This window comes from Perognathus longimembris, chromosome 13 (genome assembly GCF_023159225.1).
Source record: "Perognathus longimembris pacificus isolate PPM17 chromosome 13, ASM2315922v1, whole genome shotgun sequence".
NCBI classification, from domain to species: Eukaryota; Metazoa; Chordata; class Mammalia; order Rodentia; family Heteromyidae; genus Perognathus; species Perognathus longimembris.
In genome coordinates, this window is record NC_063173.1 from 2,798,276 (window position 1) to 2,820,689 (window position 22,414).

The 22,414-nt window shown below is 50.6% G+C and overlaps 1 protein-coding gene across 3 annotated transcripts in view; it reads right to left on the bottom strand.

Moving 5' to 3' along the window:
• Tenm4 (teneurin transmembrane protein 4) overlaps positions 1 to 22,414 on the bottom strand; it is a 567,737-nt gene that overhangs the window by 55,913 nt on the left and 489,410 nt on the right. For all 3 annotated transcript variants that reach the window (XM_048361201.1, XM_048361200.1, XM_048361199.1), the window contains 3 exons: positions 11,213 to 11,332; positions 5,335 to 5,596; positions 2,502 to 2,769 (listed from right to left, as the gene is read on the bottom strand). In XM_048361201.1, the coding sequence (XP_048217158.1) occupies positions 2,502 to 2,769; positions 5,335 to 5,596; positions 11,213 to 11,332 (650 nt within the window). The remainder of the gene's footprint in view (positions 1 to 2,501; positions 2,770 to 5,334; positions 5,597 to 11,212; positions 11,333 to 22,414) is intronic.

Below are 22,414 nucleotides of genomic sequence, written 5' to 3' on the forward strand. Positions count from 1 at the left end.
ATATGACTTTTTAAAAACTTATATCCATTTCTTAGTTTTAAAAAATGAATGGACATGGTATTTATTTATTTATTTATTTATTTATTTATTTATTTATTTATTTATTTCGTCATGGGGCTTGAACTCTGGGCCTGGGCGCTGTCCCTGAGCTCTTCAGCTCAAGGCCAGCGCTCTACCGCTTGAGCCACAGCGCCACTTCCAGTTTTCTGGTGGTTAATTGGAAATAAGGGTCTCATGGACTTTCCTACCCAGGCTGGCTTTGAACTGCAATTCTCAGATCTCAGCCTCCTAAGTAGCTAGGATGACAGGCGTGAGCCACCGGTGCCCAACGGGCATTTTTTTCCTAAAGAAAAACTACACTCATAATGAATACGTGGAAAAGGAGCTTAGTTAGGGTAACTAGGAATCAGAAGTTGCTGCTGGAACTAGAAGTTGGTTTGCGGCTGGAAAGCTTGACAACGTCCTGGTTTTACTTGTTTCACCCATCCAGGCCCCTGAGTAGGTCCCAGGGACGGAAGGCCTGGAACCAGCGGGGACGGATGCGATTTCTACCAGGGATCTTTCTGTGCAGGTGTTACTTTTTGGGGGAGCAGCACCCCACATATTTGAGATGAAGCTTTGATACTGCCTTGTGTTACATCTTACTTTGGTAAAAGATTTGCCCCTTCTCTGTCTACCCCTTTCTTTCTTTTAAAACAGAACAGGAGTGTTCTTCTCCTTTATTCTGCCTAAGGAAAGGACTGACGCTAGAGCAGGGATTGAGGCATGGAGGGACCTGCGCGTTACTGTGCCTCGTGGATTCTGGCTGTGGGGGTTAGGCCTGCTGACTCTCCACTTCCATCTTGGAAGTCGTCCTGGGGCCCAGAAGGCTCTGATCCAGAAGCCGCAAGAAGCACAATCGGCCCTGGAAGCCCGAGACCCCAGCGGGGCAGAGCGAGACTACAGCCAACCTCTGCTTCGTCTCTCAAAGCAGCGTTGATAACTACAGAGACAATGTTGCTGACAATGTTGCTGGAAATAAGATCACAAAATAAGAATTAAGTTTTTTTTTTTAATTATTCTAGTACCAGGGTTGGAACTGTGCCCCACCCCCATTTCTCTTTTTTTAATTTATTTTTCTTTTGAAGTGCAGTCTTGCTCATTCTCCTGGATTCACTTCAGATGTGCAATCCTTCTGGGTTGCCTCCTGAGTAACTGGGCCTACAGGTGCGTGCCACCACACCTGGCCTAAACATGTTTTTTTTGTTTTGTTTTGTTTTGGCAGTCGTAGAGACTGAACTCAGGGCCTCGCACACACGTGCTAGGCAGGCACTTTATCCCTTGAGCGTGCCTCCAGCCCTTTTCTACATTTCTTACTTTTTAGGGAGGATCTTGGTTTATGCCCAGGCTGGCCTGGGCTTTTTTTTTTTTTTTTTTTTTGGCCAGTCCTGGGCTTTGGACTCAGGGCCTGAGCACTGTCCCTGGCTTCTTTTTTTTACTCAAGGCTAGCACTCTGCCACTTGAGCCACAGCGCCACTTCTGGCCATTTTCTGTATATGTGGTGCTGGGGAATCGAACCTAGGGCCTCGTGTATCCGAGGCAGGCACTCTTGCCACTAGGCTATATCCCCAGCCCTGGCCTGGGCTTTGATCTTCCTACTTATGTTTCCCTATTTTACTGAGGACTGCAGGCAGGGGCCACCAAACTCCGTCACTGTCCTTCCCAATAGTTGAGATGGAGTCTTGCCTGTACTGGCCCCCCAAATTGTGATTGCCTGATTTCTACTTCCTCAAGTAGAATTACAGGATTGGGCCACCACACCTCGCTCCAGAAATGCAGTTAAGATGGATGGAGTACCTTGGTTCGTCTGCCTCAAAAACCAGAGAATGGCCCAGTTTTCCCGCTCGCCTATTTCAATGAGTAGATTAAGTATAGATGGAATGGACAGGTGGTGTCCATGCTTTCTACCTTTGTGGCACATGGTATGTTTTATCTGTGTGTGTGTGTGTGTGTGTGTGTGTGTGTCCATGAATGTGGGAGTTGGGGGGTGTCTTCAGGCAGGAACTCAGGGTTTGGGTACTGTCTTGGGCTTTTTTGCCCAAGGCTAGCACTTTACCACTTGAGCCACCAGCTCCACTTCCAGTTGTTGGTAGTTTATTGGAGATAAGAGTCTCAAGGACTTTCCTGCCCGGGCTGGCTTTGAACCACGATCTCAGGTCTCAGCCTCCTGAGTAGCCGGGATGACCGGCGTGAGCCCCTGGGGCTCATCAATGTGTATCTCCCGACCCATCACCTCCTACCCGTGCCTTGGGGGGACGATTCTGGTTTTGTATCTGTTTTAATGGTTGTGTTCGATATTCGGGTCTTAAAGGTCAGTTGAACCCTAGGTATTTTTGGCCCGAGAAGAGGAAGGAGGCGGCGGTAGCCATGGAAGTGGAAGAGAGCTGCCCTCCTCCCGCTCCTCTGCGTCGTTCTCTCCGAGGACGCCGCCCGGGGTCGGGGAGGGGTGGGAGGGAGCTTACCGAAGGCTTCCGAGAGCCCAAACACCTTCTGGTTGTAGACATCCGTCTTGTCCCAGATGAAGTGAAAGGACAGGTCTGGGGCGGCCGCGAACCACTTCCTGAAGAGCCGGCCCTCCACCGCCACCATGAGGTGCACCTTCATGAGGTTGAAGGGGATGGTGGGGTGCGTCAGGCTGATCCGCAAGACGGACTTGTAGCCGGCCGTGCGGCTGCTCAGGTAGCTCAGCCTCATCTTGCAGCCGGAGATGGTGATTTCCTCCTGCAGAGCCTACAGCGAGACACAGGCGAGCGACCATCACCGGCAAGCCCGGGACGGGGGGGGGGGGGGACGCCGGGGGTGGAAGTGGCACGGGAGGAAGCAGAGGGACGGGAGGTGGGCAGGAGGAAGGGCGGGGGGAGAGGAGGAAGCTGAAGTGAGGAGCAGCAGGGGGAGGAAGGGAAAGGAAAAGGATAGCAAAGGAGAAAAGGGACGGAAGGAAGTAGGAAAGGATCGCTGGGGACCTCACTGTTGAGGATAAGCCCCTGATGTTCCTCAGCGCAACACGCGTGATCACGCGAGATTTACTGTGGGATCGGGAAGAACGCTAACTAATGTGTGTGCAGTACTGAGCAGCATGCTGCCTTCTCCTTAGAGACTCCAAGACCCTTCCGCCCCAGGACGGCCGTGTCTGTCAAGTGCCCAGCATCTCAGTGTCACCTGGAAGGGCAGAGGCACTTCTGGGAGTGGGGGTTACTGAAAAGACAAGCTTTCCTAAAGTCAGATTCGTGTCCCGTGACACTCCTTCCCACGAAAGGAACAAAAACACTCGCGAGGGAAGAAGAGAGTGGGAAGCCCTGGCTTGCTCCAGCGTCCCAGCTCAAGCTGGGATTGGGATGGAGCTTGGCGCATGCCGGTTCCCTCCTCCTCCCCCCCCCCCCCCCCGCCGGGTGATGGGGAAGGCAGTGCTTTATCTGCTGGCACAGGGGGCTCAGGCCTAAGGTGGTGGAAAGATTCAACGAGGGCCAGATGATCAAGCACGTGGCTTGATCAGTGTGGCCAGATAACATTTCACCGGCGTGATGCCCTGCACTGGCTCCAGAAAGAACCAATCAGTGAGTCAGGAGCCCCTGTTTATTTTACTGTCTCTACAGAGCGAGTGGGCCTTTCTCCTTCCGTCTGATCCGGCCGTAGAACGGTATGAACTAGCCACCGTCACCGCCTCGCCCATCTCCTAAACACAGGACATTCTAGAAACTGGACTTCAACCAAAGCATTTACTTAAACCCGGTTGACTAGTTCTCTGCAAAGCAGGCCGTACACCCCGGTGGGTGGTGGCCGGGACTCCACGTGGGCTTGCTGCTCTCAGAAATCTTCCCCTTCTTTAGCGTGTGTCCCCCGCGCAATTTACGTGTGCTAGTGCTTGCCAGGGCGAGCCAACAACAGCACTGGGGGAGCCCACGAGTTTGCCTTCATGAGTCTGACAATAAGCGAGGTTTGTGGCCCCAACCGGACCCGTAGGCACCCGGGCTGGGGGGAGCACTCTGAAGAGGGGACAACCTTTCAACCTCATTTGTTCCAAAGCCTCTGCTCCTGGGAAACACGGCTAGGTGGAGTGGAGCCAAAGTTCAGTTACAAATTGCTCCTCTCTAGCAAGTTCTGTCTCCACTGACAAGCATTTCATCAGAAAGGTCAGCCTGGCCACGGAGACAGGAGACAGGCCCCGAATCTCTGAGAAGGAGGGAATCTTTCAACCTGGATGTGCAAAGAGAATTTTGAAATGGTTGTGTTCCTTCTTGTGAGCGGGTGCTGGAAGCCACTCACTGGAGCATATGCGGAGATGTGTTTGCTCAGCCAGGCATGAAATCCGCGCACATAAATGTATAAACTCTGCTCCTCTGAGTGCAGGGCAATCCATTAGCATGCATGTCGCCCGAGTTCTCATTAGGCTGCCGGGGCAGCTGGGGCTTTCCCGGACTTCTGAGCTGCTATCCGTTCCCTTCCTCAGGCTTTCCTTTTTTGCTGACGGATTCCACACTGTGCACAATGAAGGACGTTCAAGTTGGTAGAGCTTTGTTAGGCAAAGACTTGAACCTGATTTCCATCATGTTAAAATGCATTTTTTTCCTAATTACTTCCCTTTAATGATAATTAAGCAAAAGGACGTGTGGGTATAGATTTGAGCCAAAGCAATCTGTAATTGGCATGAAGGCAGTGTATGTTAAATAATCTTAATGATAATAATAATAATAATAGGTAAAATGTATTGAGCACTTCCTAGATGCCAGACATTGTGCTAAGTACTTCAAACATATTTTCCTCACTTAATCTTTATTATGATACTCACTACTTGGGATACTGTGGCTTACTCCTCTTTTTTTTTTTTTTTTGCCAGTTCTGGGCCTTGGACTCAGGGCCTGAGCACTGTCCCTGGCTTCTTTTTGCTCAAGGCTAGCACTCTGCCACTTGAGCCACAGCTCCACTTCCGGCTTTTTCTGTGTATGCGGTGCTGAGGAATCGAACCCAGGGCTTCAAGCATGCAAGGCGAGCACTCTACTGCTAAGCCACATTCCCAGCCTGGCTTACTCCTCTTTGGTAGAACTTTCAGCAGAAATACCAAGAGAAGAGACACCCTGGGGGCTGGGGAAAAGGCAAGTGGAATTGGATGAGAGCGGGGAAAGTGATTATAAGTCTGGTGTGGCAGGGCTGGTCAGACATGCATGTGACCCTCCTGTCTGCCGCTGGCCCAAGTCCGTGGGGCTGCGTGCTGTCCTGCTTCTGTGTCTGAGATCCTCCTCCCCGTCTCCCCATAGAATGAAGGCACAAGAGATGGATGGCGTTTGGAAGGCTGGGTACCTGGATTTCTGGCACGATGGGGCCTTTCTCAGCACAGGAGCTGGCAAAGGACGTCAGTGGGGATGGAGACAGAACAGGGTTGGGGCGGGCGAAGTTGCTCAGGTCGCAGCTGGGAATCTCATTCTCCTCGTGTCGCATGGTGATGGTCTCCATGACGTAGAAGCGATCCCAGGGCAGCCACAGGGTGTGCTCCTGTGTGATGAAAGGCGTCCGCTCGAACCTCAGGACGATGGAGACGCCACCATTGGTGACCAGGTCAAAGCTAGGGGGAGGGGAAGAGAAGGGAGCAGGAGAAGAGGGTCATGAGGAGGGCAAGAACAGACAGAAGGGCATTGCACCAAGGGCCTGATGACTCGTGGCGGAAGACGCTGACTCCTGAAAGCATCTATTGCGCTTATTGTAGTAACACGATTCACCAGAGGAAAGTTACCGAAGTCAGATTAACCAGTGCTGCAGACAGCCACCTTTCAGGGCCTGGGACAGCCTGGGAATCTTCTACTGTGGTGTTTCTGGGTAGATGGGGTCTTTGAAGTGGGTTGAGATGAACCCTAGTGAATAGCGCAGAACAACTTCTAAGCCAGGGCTTAGGAACTCTTAGGCCTAGGCCTGGATTTGTTATGAACCGTACAGTATGGTCTCCAGTAAGTCACTTAGCCTCTCCGCTCCTCAGTTTTCTGATCTGTAAAATGCAAAGGTTCAGCAGGCCACACCAGTGGGTCATGCTCCTAATCCGAGCTAATTAGGAGGCTGAGATCTGAGGATCATGGTTCAAAGCCAACCCAGGCAAGAAAGTCCATGAGACTCTGTCTCCAGTTAATTGCAAAAAAGCCAGAAGTGGAGCTGTGGCTCAAGTGACACAACACTAGTCTTGAGCACAAAAGTTTAGGACAGTGCCCACTCCCTGAGTTCCAGCCCCAGGACCAACACACACACACACACACACACACACACACACACACACACTCACATACACACTCACATACATACATAAAATGCAAAGGTTTGTGCTGATTATTCTTAAGACACTAAGATTCCATGATGACTCTCTCCGGCAGTTCAGGCTCAGTTGATGGCAGATTGCTCACCAAAGGCCTTCGCCATGAAAAGTAGCTTAGCAGTACAGAGACCGCACGGTTAGCATCAGTCTCTTGAAAGCACAAGGGGGAAACAGAAGACTGAGTTCCAGCTACTCGGTTGAGATGAGCTCTCGGTGGCAGTGTGTGGAGAACAGGTAGACCAGCCGTAGTCTTGGCCCTCGGAGGACTGTGTAGCTCTGAGCAGTTGTGTTGTCTCCCACACTGTACCTAATAGGCCTGTGCTAGGATGTCCCTCAGGCCCTTTCCCGCCTTTGACAGACCCCTGCTCATCTTTTTCTTGCTTCAGGCTTACAGGCAGAATGTTTCCTGTCTCATCCCAAACTGTATTATACCAAGACTCAAGGAGAAACATGTTGGCAGCTGTTGCTTTCCCATATCTGAACTCCCTGCAAACAGACCTAGCAAGGCACTTGCCCTTGCAAATTGGCATGGGCCTTCTGTTAAAAATCCAAAGAAACGGAGCCCTTATTTGTCCACGTGCATGTGTTTGCAGAGCCCAGCTCCACGGCACTGATCTCTGCGTTCTGCAGCCATCTGCCCGGAAGACAGCCGAGCCCAGGCGGCGGGCAAGGGGCGAGGCTGCCCGGTGTGAAGCAAGGGGTGTCGCGAGGCCTGCTCTCTGAGTCCGCTTAGCCACGTGGAGGGCGTGGCCGCTAGGTACGGTCCTGCGTCCGGTGGATGAGCCCTCAGCCTAGGATTCTGTTCTGTTCGTTGCCCCAAACACCAAGTTTAAAGCCATGCGATAGCTGAACCACTGGAGGGGCCCTGAGTGGCCGTCTGACCTGGACGCCTGTGCAAACGTGACGGGATGGTCTTGCTGACGGAATCACCTCAAAGAGCTCTTCAGTGACGCCTTCTTGGCCCCGCCGTAGGAGGGTGGGCCCGTCTTTGGCTAGTGGTGAGGACTGGGACATTCGAGGCTTCGGGATTGTCTAGCTGCCGCTCCTTCTAGCTCCTGATGTACCTGCCTACTTCTACCTGCGGGGGTGACTCGGACGCAAGAGGTCTGCCTACCTGCCGCCTGTGCCTGCAGGGTCTCTTTGGGCAAAGTCCCTGTAGCCATTCCTCTTAAAGTGAGTTTCAAGGCCTGCCGTCCTCTTGCAGTCTAGATGCAAGCTCTGATGTCACCGCCTCCGTACAGCCTAGTGCAGCCAGATCCCAGCTCTGCCCCTGGGGCTCCCCAGGGCTAGGGGCTCCTCGTAGACCTGACATCACATTGTCCTGTGATTCCTCATGTAGCTCCCTGGCCCAGGGACATTGAGTCCTCTGCTTTTCCAGGAACTGGCCCAGTGCTTCATGGGTAAAGTTGACAGAATGAACATCACTGTGAATGCCGTCTGAGCTGGCTGTCCTCTGAAGACGCCAGCGAACCCTGCGCTCACATGTGCCGATTACTCCCCTCAAGCCCATGGCTCCAGCTTGCTCACTTCTGTTTTGTTTTGTTTTTTTTGCCAGTCCTGGGGCTTGGACTCAGGGCCTGAGCACTGTCCCTGGCTTCTTTTTGCTCAAGGCTAGCACTCTGCCACTTTAGCCATAGCACCACTTCTGATCTTTTCTGTATATGTGGTGCTGAGGAATCAAACCCAGGGCTTCCTTCATGTATATGACGTGAGCACTTTACCACTAGGCCACATTCCTAGCCATCTTGCTCTCTTTTGGCTTGCACTCCTAGAAGCGGTCAGGATTTTACACTCATCCACCTACTCTCAGTGCCACATTCTCTCCTGATTGCTAGCACCCTCCGACTGGCATACCCCAGCGCTGCGGGCCGACTTCTGTCAGTCTTCCATCCGCTTTGGCTGCTGCTCATTCAACCCTTTTCTGTGCCAATCTTGGGAAGAAGCCAGCCACCATCATCCTTCAATAAGTCACGACCACCAGAAGCAACAGGGCGGGAATTTATTTGGGACTCAGAGCTTGGATTGTGACTCTCCAAGAGGGTCTCCATAACTTTAGGGCAAATACCTAGAGGATGACTTTCTGGTCACAGAGCTAAATAGCATCTGTGCTTTGACAGGACGTTTTCAACCAGCAAGCAGAAGTTTGGCCAGGCTCACAAGCTCCCTTCACGAGAGGCTGAGTGTGGGGAGGAGGGTAAGACGCGCACGAAAAGACAAGTCCTGGAGGCTGCGAGCAGCCTGGGGTCGCCAGCCTTGCCAAGAGCTGGGTGTGGCGGGCCAGGGTCGGGCCCGCTCAGCTGGTAGGGAAACCTTGTTTTGGATACGAACGTGACCTCGACCCCAGAGAGAAGGCCCGGTTCTCGGGTAAAGCCTAGACCGCTCAGAGCCAGTCTCTGCACAGCGACTTCCTGCTGCAGTGCCCCTTCCAGCCTTTCCTAAGTAGTTTGTTGGACGGTGGCACGGCCTCTCCTGCCCTGACCGGCGTGGAACTGCGGTGCTCAGATCTCAGCCTCCTCCGTAAGTAGGATTACAGATGTGAGCCCCTGGTGCCCGGCAGTGCGGACTATTTTCCAGCAGGTAAGAGTGTCGTAAGACACACCGATCATTTCCGTAAAGAAGGCAGTAGAGTCAGAGTGCAGGGGGTTCCTCCGCGCTGGGGGGCTTCCTGGTTGGAGCATGCGCAGGGCCGGGCGCCGCCCTCTTCTGGCTTTGTCCCTCCCGCTCCCGCTCACATGGTGGCGGTGGGGGTCCCCGTGTCCCGCCTGCCAACCCCAGCGAGAAGGCGCACATGTCTACAAACAGACGAGCCTCTGCTTCATTATCGCCTCGGCCGGGACATGTTCACATCTGCTATTGGATTAAAGAGGTGCTAAAATCAATCAGGCTGCCGCATAATTTCCAACGCGGAGTGAAAAACCAACCTTCTGGGCCCACACTTCACCAGACGGGCTGCCTCCACCTGATTTTTATTAAAAATAGAGGACGTGTCGCCCCTGACAGCCTAAATATTACACTTTCCTCCTCCCTCCTTCTTCCTTTCCAAAGCACTGCCATTGCTATTCCTGCCACGATCACCTTCTCATTATGCAACAATTTGTAATGATAATAAATAGCTAATGTCTACTGCAGACTTACACGTGCCAGACGCTGACGAATTTGAGTAGGGTGCGGAACTAAGGTTTACTGTACCTACTGTGTGCTAAATGCTTTCCTATTCATCACATCATCGTATCTGACTGGTGGAATAGGTAGTGCCAGCCCCCTTCAACAGATGAAGAAGAACAGGTAACGATGTCCAAGGATGCACAGGTAGCAAAGGGAGAACCAGACCTGTTTAAGAAGCTTCACTTTGGCAGGGTGCTTGTGGCTCATGCCTGTAAATCCTAGCTGCTCAGGAGGCTGCGATCTGAGGATTGTGACTTGAAGTCAGACAGGGCAGGAAAGTTCCTGAGACTCTTCTTGCCAATAAACTACTTAGAAAAAGTTGGAAGTGGAACAGTGGCTCAAGTTGTAGACTGCTAGACTTGAGCAAAAGAAGCTCAGGGACGCTGGGAATATGGCCTAGTGGCAAGAGTGCTTGCCTTGTATACATGAAGCCCTGGGTTCGATTCCCCAGCACCACATACATAGAAAACGGCCAGAAGTGGCGCTGTGGCTCAAGTGGCAGAGTGCTAGCCTTGAGCAAAAAGAAGCCAGGGACAGTGCTCAGGCCCTGAGTCCAAGGCCCAGGACTGGCCAAAAAAAAAAAAAAAGCTCAGGGACAGCTCCCAAGCCTGAGTTCAATCCCTAGGACAGGACCAAAAAAAGAAGAGGAAAGAAGAAGGAAGAAAGAAGGAGGGAGAAGGAAAAGGAAGGAAGAAGGAAAGAGGAGGAGGAGAAAGAGGACAAGGAGGAGGAAGAGAAGAGAAGGAGGAGGAGAAGGAGAAGGAGAAAGAGAAGGAGAAGAAGGAAAAGGAGAAGGAGAAGGAGGAGGAGGAGGAGGAGGAGGAGGAGGAGGAGGAGGAGAAGAAGATGACAACGATGAGGAGGGAGAGGAAGAAGGAGAAAGAGGAGGAGGAGGAGGAGGAGGAGAAGGAGAAGAAGATGATGACAACAAAGAGGAGGGAGAGGAAGAAGGAGAAAGAGGAGGAGGAGGAGGAGAAGAAGAAGATGACAACAATGAGGAGGGAGAGGAAGAAGGAGAAGGAGGAGGCGGAGGAGGAGGAAGAGGAGGAGGAGGAGGAAGAGGAGGAGGAGGAGGAGGAGGAGGAGGAGAAGGAGGAGGAGAAGATGACAACAATGAGGAGGGAGAGGAAGAAGGAGAAGGAGGAGGAGGAGGAGGAGAAGAAGAAGAAGATGACAACAATGAGGAGGGAGAGGAAGAAGGAGAAGGAAGAGGCGGAGGAGGAGGAAGAGGAGGAGGAGGAGGAGGAGGAGGAGGAGGAGGAGGAGGAAGCTGCAGCTTCACTTCATTCCCCTCACAGTTACAGGAGAACTTACAAGCTAGAATTCTGTTGTCCTCCATGGGCTTCCACTGGCCTAAGGTAAGCAGTTGTAGCTTACAGACCACACAATAGGAAAGGGTACAGTTTCTGAAGCTCTGTGGCCTGCAGGACGCAGTCTCCATGACGGTACTCCTGTCATAAGCCGCAGGAGCAGGGTGACACACACAAGTTAATTACCCTATTCTTACTCTGAGAACCAGATGAGAAGAAACGGCTTCATTTACAGCCAGAAAGATACAGGTCAGAATCAAGTGCAAGGCCATACAACTAGTACATGGCAGAGCTGGCATCTGACTTCAGACCCTCAGAGTCCAAGGCTCTGTTCTCTGTCCATGTCGTCAGTCCAGCGGCAGCTACGTGGGAAGACCATGAGAACAGGACGGTTACTCCTTCTTACCTGCCATCTTGCCTGCTGACTGTATACCCAAAGAGAGGGTTATTGACAAAACTGATGTTCACTCCAATCAGTGGGGTCCCGTCTGATGTCATCACTTGACCGCGAATGACACACGCATGTCTGTGAAAAGAGAAGAGAGGATAAAGTGATGTATCTCTATGGTCCAAGCCTTGGCCGGCCAGGGATTGCCTAGGAGGTGGAAGGCTGAAATCAGGCACCTGTGACTCACACTTGGAATTCTAGCTACTTGAGAGGCTGGGAGTTGGAGGATCATGATTCGAGGCCAATCTGAACAGAAAGGGTTCTCATAAAGAACCCTTGTCAACCAACAGCTAGCTGTGTTGGCATGCCGTCCTAAGCAACAGAGGAAGCTTAGATTGAGAGGATCACGGTTCCAGCACAGCATAGGTAGAAAAGTGTATAAGATTCAATCAACAGAAAGAAGCTGGGCATAGTTGCACATATACATGTCTTTCCATCTAGGCTGAGATACTAAAATTGGCCAATTGGAGTCCAGGTGCAAGTCTGGGCAGGAAACAAGAGCCTACATGCACAAAAAGGGCTGGAGTCATGCCTTAGCAATCATACACCCATATAGCAAGTGTAAGGCCCCGAGTTCAAACCCCAGGCATCATAAAAGAAAAATAAAGAGCCAGGCGCTGGTGGCTCACACCTGTAATCCTAGACACTCAGGAGCCTGAGATCTAAGATCACAGTTCGAAGCCAGCCCAGGCAGAAAAGCCTGTGAACTCATCTCTAATAAACTACTCAGAAAAGGCTGGAAGTGGTGTCGTGGCTCAAGTGGTAGAGTGTTAGCCTTGAGCAAAAAGAAGCTCAGGGGCAGTGCCCAGGCTCTGAGTTCAAGTCCCGGGACCGGCAAAAAAACCCAAACAAACACCTGCCCCCCCCAAAAAAAAAACCATAAGAAAGAAAATAAAAAGACAGAGGCTAGTCCCTCAAACACACCTTCAGCCAGGTACCTATGGTGTTCACCCCAGATAAGAGCTCACTGTTTTAAAAACCATCACCTCAATTTAGGGCACCACTGTGTCCTTGAAAGAATTTTAGGAAGTGTTTTCCCTAAGAAGTTATTTTTCTAGGATACTGTCTGATACAAGGAGATAAAGCTCAGGCAGGGGAGAGTAACACAGTGTAGTTATCCATGTGGATTTGGTCAGGTGCTCTGGGTCCAAATTGTAACTCTGCAGTTCCTAGCTCTCTGAACTTGTGCAGGTTTATGATAGTTCGTTGGGTCTCTGTTTTGTTTATTTTTTAACTTTTTCCTAATATAGAATAGGCTCCCTAAGTGGCGACAGCAGTGATTGCCACTGACTCTTTAGAAGTGTATGTACAAGAAAGTGAGCAGATTGAGAAGAGTGCTTCTTTTCTTCTGGCGCTAGATACAGGAGAAAAGCAGATGGAGCATCCTCCTGGGTGGGCACTGAAACCGTCCACCTCTTTTTTTTTTTTTTGCCAGTCCTGGGCCTTGGACTCAGGGCCTGAGCACTGTCCCTGGCTTCTTTTTGCTCAAGGCTAGCACTCTGCCACTTGAGCCACAGCGCCACCTCTGGCCGTTTTCTATCTATGTGGTGCTGGGGAATTGAACCCAGGGCTTCATGTATACGAGGCAAGCACTCTCGCCACTAGGCCATATTCCCAGCCCCCGTCCACCTCTTTGAATACCATTCCCAACTTCAGATCCCCGAGTAGAACACCTACTCAGCGGCAGTTAGAGCAAGGGGGGATTGACAAAGAAACAGGACAATTGGAAATCATCTATGACGATACGTTCCAGATATTTCAGAAGCGAAACCTTTTCACCGATACCATTTTATAAGGCTCTCCTAGTGGACGACAAACCTAAAGCAGAGCTTCCCCGGATGCGGGCGAGGCGGTTTTCCCCTTTCCCTTGGGGTGGGGTCTTCGCCCTGGTAGAAGTCCAAAACCAGAGTACATGAAACCCTTCCATTGCATAGAGGTGGAAATGGAGGGGTCGTATCATTTGCCCGGAGCCGCACAGGAGGGCAACTCTGGGCCTTACATCTCTGCGTCTGATGCCTCTCCGGCCAGCCTGCCGGACCCATCTGTTCAGCATGGGCAAAGGTGTCGGAGGGTATGAGGGTACTAAGCCATCGCGGCACTAGGCGCCCGCCCCTCAGTGACGAGACACATGTCAGGCAAGAATTCAGGTGCAACTGCTCCCATCATCCTCTCTGCGTACCTGGGCACAGAAGGCTTCTTTCTTTTCTGGTTCAATGAAGAGCTACTGATGCCCATGGGCATTATGAAATAAAAGTGCTCAAACTTGGATCTTGTTTTATTAGGTGCCCGAACATCCTTACCTTCCTAGAGTGAGAAACTTTTCTCTGTTTGATGAGAAAAGCAATTAACACCAGCCTTTTAAGCAGCTGGTCTCTCCCGTGTCAGCGTGTCCTTTCGGAAGGCAAGAACACCTACCCACAATGCACCAAGCGCCCTCCCACCCCTCCACCCGCCTCACTTCACCCCGTACGATCTGGCTAATCTAATTCAGTCAGTGGTTTCCTTCCGAGGTCGTGGGTCTAAACGCAATTACGTGGCAAACAAGTGAAGCAGGCAAAGCTCAGCAAAGACTTCCAGTCTTGCTCTGAAGGTCTCCCAATATATTTATGTGAAATTATCTCCCCACTAATGGGAAAGCTTTCTTCCAGCAATTGTATTCAGCATTCAGGAGAGTTGCTTCCTTTAATGGAGGACAATCGAATTTCTTACTGCTCAAACTTTGTCCTTCCGGAAAATTACCCACAAATCTCATCTCCCCTTGCCGGCTCCCTTCTCGCCATCTCCTGACACACATACACACCTTGGATTCTGCCTCTAGACTCAGCACTTTGGACATGGCTTCCTTCGGTGGTTGGGGAGGAGGTTTTCCCCGGGCTGCCCTCTCTCATGTGCAAACAGGCCAGCCCCTCCTCTGATTTAGCTCTCTTTAGGGATTTCACGATCGTCGGGGAGTGCCGAATCAGCATTCTTCGACGCGTTCCTAGCCTGTAATTCAGCTAGCCAGAGCGGATGTAATTTTAGCCCAGGCTCTTGTGGGTTGCTTTTGGATTTTGGAAAAGATGAAGTTGACGTCCTGTACCCCTGCGGGCCCAAATAGGCATTTGGCTCAGAAATCAAGTCCTGGAAGGAAGCACTTCCACCCCTCTTTTGTTTGCTCAGGATTTTCGATTGTAGAGAAAACCCATTTCACATATAGCCTCCCTGGAAATGGGAGAGCAAGCCCAACGGAGACTCACAAAACGTGCCCCATGCCACATGCTGTTATGTAGGGAGGTTTGAAAAGCTAAGCGCGTGGCTTCTCCAGGCTTGCTTGCTTCCCTCATTTACTCAGTGGAAGCCATCAGTGATCTATAGGTGAATGTTTACCAACAGTATTTCAAACACTATGCAGGGAGGGAAGGAAGGAAAGGAAGAAATAATGAGAGAAAATAAAACAGCTGTAGTCCGTAGCATTTCCCACTGCTGTGGTGTAAACACTCCCATTGTGGCCTATTTTAAGCCACCAACAATATGCCACTAAATACAGAGCTCAAAGGGGAGGATACACAATGGGACACACTTACCTAGTATTTTACCGTAGAAATGTCATCGCCCCAACTAACCTCAGAAGCAATGACAGGTGTAAAATATAGCAAAATACTTGGAAATTAAGGAGTTTTATAACCTTTTAGCTTATGGCGTAATTATATGCAATTTAGTTTTTTTAATGGCGCCTCAGAATTCCTAAACCTTTCTTTCTTTCTTACTTGGCAAGTGCTCTACAACTTCAGTTGGACTCCTCACTTTAAATATGTAATAATCGGTTCTTGGGAGCTGTTATGGGGTAGCTTCTGCACAGCAATCCAACACTGGCCCTAGATTAAGGGTCAGGTTCTCACTCAGTGTCGGGGATGTGGCTAGGATAGAGCTGCTACTTGGAACGTGAAGCTCCGGAATAGAAGACCCCCTTGGTAAGAAACCATTGAGGAGGGGCGCCAACCGCTCACATGACCTTGGCTTCTTAACTGGTTCACATCAGCTTCTCACCAGCAGTCTTATATTTGATGTGTTTCCCACCCCCCCCACCCGGTCATGTCTTGGCAAACAGAGTTGGAAGGTATTTTTTTTTTCTACTCATCCTTAGAGTTTTTTTCTAGTATAATGGCCTCATGAAGGCCCACCAACTCCTGGTACAGTGAATCACCTGCACATCTGGGCTCTTACATACCTTCCAAGTGTTTCTCCATGTCACATGTTTATACCATTCACACCTGCAAAGCTGTCCTGCATGCCACTATGTGAGCTAGAACAGGAAATGGGACCTGATTGCAATTAGGTGGAAAGAAGATGGAATGTTTCCCACGGATTGTTCAGTGAATAATGTTCAAAAAAACTAAAGCTCAGAGAGAAAAGACTTGCTCAAAGTCACCCAGATAGGAACTCAACTGACTGAACTTGTACTCAAAGCTGGGACTTTTTACCCCCTAACCCTTATTGCTACTACCGTGTTATGACCCACAGTAAACTATATGATCCAGGCACTGTGTCAGGTGTCAGAGTTACAGAAATGCATGCATTGCAGTCCCCAGTTACTTGCTAGAGCTGACAAAACACCACTTTGAAGTACCCTGGTGTAGTTGCCTTTGACACCAGGGAGTCAACACATGGGTTTGGCATATGTCAGGCAGCTGGGATACAAAACAAGCTATTAGGCTAGGTAAACTCTGCCAGGAAGGAGGGCTTATGCCAGGCTTTTGGGGATGAGGGGGAGGAGGGGTTGTCAAACATAATGGCACTGGTTCAAATCTCTGCTCAGAGTCTGACAGAAGAACTCCTGTGGATAGCAATGAGATTTGCCTGACTGATTTCTGAGGCCCACAGCCGGGCCTGAGATCAAGAGAAGAATCTACTAGAGGGACAACAGATGGATTGCTCCCCAAGATACCGCTCAATAGAATCAAGGAAATAAAAAATACTGACAAACAACAACAACAACAACAAACAACAACAAACAACCTCTACTGTCATTCAGAGAGTGAAAAGAGTTGTGAACAGGGAATCGTGGCTTCTTATCCTGGCTCTGGTAACTAACTGACCTTGGAGAGTCATCAGGCTTCTAAAGCTCCAGTCTCTCATCTGCCAAGCACATTCAAATTTTCCCACCCCGGTATACCTAAGAATTTATCATTAACGTTAGCCAGCGCCAATGGCTCATACCTATAACCTTAGAGCCTCAGGAGGCTGCTGTGATCTGAAGATCACAGTTCAAAATCAGCCCAGGCAGAATCCAAAGCCCAAAGTGCAGTTCAGAGTCCATGAGACTCTCATCTCCAATTAATTAGCAAAAATCTGGAAGTGGAGTTATGGCTCAAGTGGTAGAGCGAATGAAAAAGCCATGGAACATGGGCTGGGGATATGGCCTAGTGGCAAGAGAGCTTGCCTCATATACATGAGGCCCTGGGTTCGATTCCCCAGCACCACATATACAGAAAGTGGCCAGAAGTGGCGCTGTGGCTCAAGTGGCAGAGTGCTATCCTTGAGCAAAAGGAAGCCAGGGACAGTGCTCAGGCCCTGAGTCCAAGGCCCAGGACTGGCCAAAAAAAAAAAAAAGAAGCCAGGGACAGTGCTCAGGCCATGCGTCCAAGCCCCAGTATCAGCACAGATGCACATACCAAAGTATATAATTACCTTAATTCGGTGCTACTCAATCCATTTCAAGTACCCCTACTCCAAGTGGCTTCAGAATCGTAATGGGGTCATAGAAAGCTTGTCTTTGTACCTGTGCTGTGTCCTCGATCCAGATCCTTTCATTGACCTTGCTCACCTGAAAACTGCCTGTTCCTCCTTTAGAACCCAGTGGGAGCATTTGCCAAGCACTGGCTGCCTTGCCTTGCCTTGTCTGGGCTACTTCTGCATGGATTCAGTCACAGTGTGAGCCCTAGACAATCTTATTCCCCCAGTGGGCCATGGGCTCCTTGAAGACAGGAGACATGGAGGTCATTGATCCCATCTCCCTCACTGCTTCCTTTCCAGCGCTGAGCAAGCTCGATGCTCAGTTCTTAGTGAGCGGAGGGAAAGCCTCCTTCAGAACAGGTGTTTGCCCTGCAATTGGAATGTAATGCGCAGCCATTACATTCTCTGATAAATTACTTGCCAACAGGATAAAGAGATGATGTCTTACTTAAGATCATGTCTGAGAACTCTGAACTACGTGACCTTGACAGGAATGTGGTTAGCGAAGCTAAGCTGGCAGGGTTGGGCCTGTCCACGTGGCCAATCGGAACTGCTCTATAAACTGGGGTCCCTGCCCTTGGAGAGCTCACCTTTAGAGGGCACCTCAGCTTACACCTCTTATTTGAAAAGCTTACCTCCGAAAAGAAGGACTGTGGATTGTACAGTCAGATAAGAGGAGAGGGAGGGAGAAAAATGGCGGCTTTCTTTTCCCCTTCCCCAGCCCCCTTACTCAATGAAAGCAGCTAATGACCTTGGTACTTAGGAGATTGGAAAAATCACGTGGGATCTAGGTGGCAAATAACAACTGTGACCCTCCTGTGGCTTTCCAGTATCTGCTGTCCCATACTGTGCTGGCCTACGCAAATCACGCCTGGACAGCGCGGCTCCAACGTGGCTCTGCCGCCCAGCAGCCGTGACCTTAGCCGGGCCACTCAACTTTTCAGTGCTTCGATTTGCACAGCTCTAAAACAAGGATGATAAACCCAGTCTAAGTGCCCTGTGGTCTTGGCCGGGGTGTGCAGGGGTGAGGGGAGGGGTAGGGAAGGAGGAAGTGGATTTAAAAGCATTGCGACTTATAAAACAGAAAGCATAGCCACCGTGGGGAGTGGCTCATACCTGTAATCCAAGCTATCCAGGAGGCTGAGATCTGGAGGATCATGATTTCCAATAAAGCTAGGGTGGACAGGAGGCCCTATCTCCAAAATAACCAGTCACAAGCCAGGCACGCTGCACACACTTTCCAGAGTAAACAAGCTGAGCAAGGACAAGCCCCGGTGTTCAAAGCACAGTGCCAGGAAAGGAAGGAAGGAACCGAGGGAGGGAGGGAGGGGAAAGAGAGAACTCAAACAATGAGGACACAAAGCACCTCCTTGGCGAATGGCAGGTGCTGTTGCTGAATGCATGCTACCCTGTACACCAGGGGTTTCCCTTGAATCTCAAAACCATCAGGCAGAGCGGGAATGGACAACCCCGTATTCCAGAGGAGGACACGGAATCGACCTTGCCCAAGGTCACTTGTCCCACTTGCTGAAGAACTTGCCGTGGGTCCTCTCCCTCCACAGCCCGCATTCACCGCAGCCTCTGCTGCTACGGCTTCCTGTGATGGACAGCGAGGGACAAGCTTAAGCGACAAAGCAAACAGAGACGGTAATTCGTTTTTGAAATCAATAAAGGGATGATCAAGTACGCGGCAGAGGAGGAGTTGTTAGCGGCTCATCACCATGATGTGTGGAGTCACTGGTGGCATCTGAAATTGAACTCGCCTTTGCTTATCATCATCAACCTTCATCGCAATGCGGGGAGGGATTGAACCACCACCACCAACAAACAGCCTGAATGATGTATTATGGCTGGCATTTTGGAGGTAGTAAGATCCTTCCTTTCTTCCATCTTCCATCAGGTAATTTATCAATGTCTTTCTTTTCTTCTTCTTCTTCTTCTTCCTTTTTTTTTTTTTTTTTTTTTTGGTAACCAATGGGGAAGCCTGTCAGTTCAGCTTGTTCTGAAAGCGGGAGTGTAATTCAATAATAAATTCGCTCAGAAGCTGGCTGTCAGGAAGTCCGTGTTTATTTGAAGTCCATTAGGGCGTCTCCGCGGCTTGGCATGTCTCGGGTCTTGGGGAGGGCTGTCGGAGGCCTGGGGCGCGGGTGGGGGCCGGGGCCTCAGAGGGGGACCAGTGCCCTTCCGTGACTCCCGCTACACCACCACGTGTGTGTGCGTGGCTTCGGCCGTGGTGAGCTGGTAAGGAATTACGTCACACGCAAGATCGCTGCTCCTGCTTTTCCATGCGTTGTTGTTGTTTTTTTCCTCTCGTAAACTCTTGCTTTCAAAATTCCTGGAAACTTTGCACTTTTTTTTTTTTTATAAGGCTCGAAGAAGAAATTCTGATGCTTGACATGACATCGAAGTTATCTCAGTTCTAAGGATCCTGACAAAGGAGAAACGCCTGAGCCTGGTTTGGGGACAAGTGACAGGCAGAGCTTTCTGTGTCTCTGCCCTGACATCATCTCCGTGGCTTCCTAACTCCCCTCCTCTTCCTCCTTACATACACACCCTTTGCTGCCCAGGATCACACCCCCTGACTTCCTAAGCCATCTCGATTGCAAGTGAGAGAGCATGTCTCCCGGGTTTTGTTTTGGGAAATAGTATCACCATCATGATCCTTTGGCTCCACTGAAGTTCCCTCTGTTCTGATTATCCCGGAAAGTCATGCTGGTGCTCACGCTGGTTCTGCAATCGACAACGCATTTTTAAATCCTGCAGGACTGAAACGCGTAGTAAGCAATGCAGCTGACCCTAGGGTGCACACACATGCACACGGTCATGTGTGCGCACGTACGCATGCACACACACACACTCTCGCACACACATTCACGTGTGCTTACACGTGATATAGTACACCGCGCATATACACCCCTGCACATGTATGCAGGCTCGCATAGACAAAACAAATATTGTGGAATATATAATCTTTTTAGCGTTTCTGGCATTTTTCTTCCTTTCCATTACATTCAAAATCACTTAAAGAAAGCAAAGCACAGTTTTGTCAAGAACAGTGGCTCAAGCCTGTAATCTTAGCTGCCTGAGATGTGGACGTAGGGGGGGAAATCACAGTTTACAGCCAGATTTGGCAAAAAAGAAAAAGAAAAAAAAAAAGTTCACGAGCCAGGAGCTGGCGGCTCACGCCCGCCATCCTCGCTGCTCACGAGTCTGAGATAGGAAGACTGCAGTGTGAGGCCAGCTAGGGCAGGAAAGTCTGTGATGGTCTTATCTCCGATTAAACCACCCCCAAAAGCCGGAAGTGGAGCAGTGGCTCACGTGGTAGAGCACCAGCCTTGAGAAAAAAAAAAAAAAAGCTCAGGGGATAGTGCCCAGGCTCTGAGTTCAAGCCCCAGGAGACAGGCTGTGCCTTCCGCACCCCCCTCCCCCCACAAAGTTCATGGGACTCCATCCCAACCAATGGCTGGGCACGGTGGTCCAGGCCCCTCATCCCCAGTGAGGCAGGTTAGCACCAACGGGAAGACGGCAGATGGGGCATAAACTGAGGCCCCAGCTCCAAGCTTGTCCTTGAAGTCTTTGTCCAGGACAAAGGTCACCTTGTGCCAGGATTCTACTCCTTCATTGCTTTCATGGGCCAGAGGACCAAAGCCAAGGCAGAGGGCGCCACGCCTGCAGCGGAGCCAGTGCTCCCCGCTTTGAACGCTCTGAGCACCTCCTCCCGATTCCTTCCGGGCACGTGGGCAGGGCCCCCTGGCTCACCACGCCATTCCTGGTGCTCCATTTGGGCCGGGCCCCCGTGGGAGGCACTGGTGCTCCGTGACGGGCAAGGCGGGAGCACACCGCGAGCCCCGCCTGGCTGGCTGAGAAGGCCGTCTCCTTCCACGGCACGGAGCCGGTGCCAGCCCGTGCTCATCGACTCGAGCGTGTGCGTCTGGCAGCTCTGCCACACGCGGGATCCGACCCTCTCTGCAAGATGCCATCCTCGGCCTCTTTACTTCTCCTATTGTCTCCTGACTCCTTGGGTTTCCTCTGGCTTCAGCGCCTCCCGTTAGCTAAGTCTTGTCGCTTCCTGTCTATACCCACCTGCTTACTGGAGTGAGCAGATAAATAGCAAGCCACGCCATCATCCTATCTCCCAGGCCAGTCAATGTCCTGAAACATATTCGGAACCTAAATTCAAATAACTTGGGATGCTTCTTTTGTCAAAACCCTCTTCTCATAGTCTGCTAACCTGTCTAGCTACCACCTACCAAGATTGCTCACCTAAGTGATGTCTGCCTCACATCTAGACTTTTGACCTAAAGAGTCTTGCCCAGGAGAGCAGATACGACCAGCGATAGGAGCTTTTGTACCCTGAGTGTTCTTGTGGGAGATATCTTAGTTTGTGATCCCTTTCCCCACTGTCTGGCACCCCCCAAACCCCACAGTCGGTGTCCTGTTATCTATCCCTTCATTCCAGAACGTCCAGCTGGAGATCCTCCTACCTCCAGACCTCTGCGGCCGTCCTCTCTCCCTCGTCTTAGCGGCAGATGCCCTTCACTGTATTCCGCCCATGATTCCACGTGAGGCACAGGTGTTCCACCAGGCAGATGGCCAAATGAAAATAATGGTACTGGAGCCATCTAATGTGGTGATGGTGGCCCCCAGGCCTGCTATGTCCCCTCCTACTTTAGATCAGCTGAGGCCACCCATACTTCTATCCCTTGCGGTCACCCACGCTCCTATCACCTGGTATAGAGATGACGATATCGGTGGGAGGATGCCAGACAGAGCCACTGCCCTCGTTAAATCTGTGCTGAAAGACCAGGGTGTGGTGGTGCACGCCTGAAATCTCAGTTACTTAGGAGATGGAGATGGGAGGAGCTTGAGCTGGAGGTTGGTCCACACGAAGTCAGTGAAACACTGTCTCAAAAACATAGTAAGAGCAAAGGGGTTCAGGTATGGCCCAAGTGGTAGAACACTTGACTAGCATGTATGAGACTGTGGGTTCAATCCCTAGACCCTCAAAACAAGCAAAAAAACTATGCTGATATTCACCGTAACAAATTATGGAAATAACCCGTATACTCTGCAACAAACAAGTCCAAATGTGAGACACATACGCATACACACACAGAATTTCACTCATCCTTCAGGAAGAATACTATTATCTCATTTGCAGGGAAATGAATGGACCTGAAAAAAATATGTGAAGTAAGGTTCGGAGAGACAAAAGCTGCATGTTTTTTCTCATATGTGGGAGTTAGATCTAAATTATAAACATATATAAACATATATAGGATCTTATGTACATTTAGTAATGTATGCTATATTCAGAGGAGGACTGAATAACTAATTTGCAGGTTACCAAAATGAATACCAGGAAACTAGAATCTGTGTGTGGAGGAGGGAAGGCGAAGAGGAGGGAGACAGGAAAGCATAGAAAGGAAGGGTGGGCAAATACAGTAA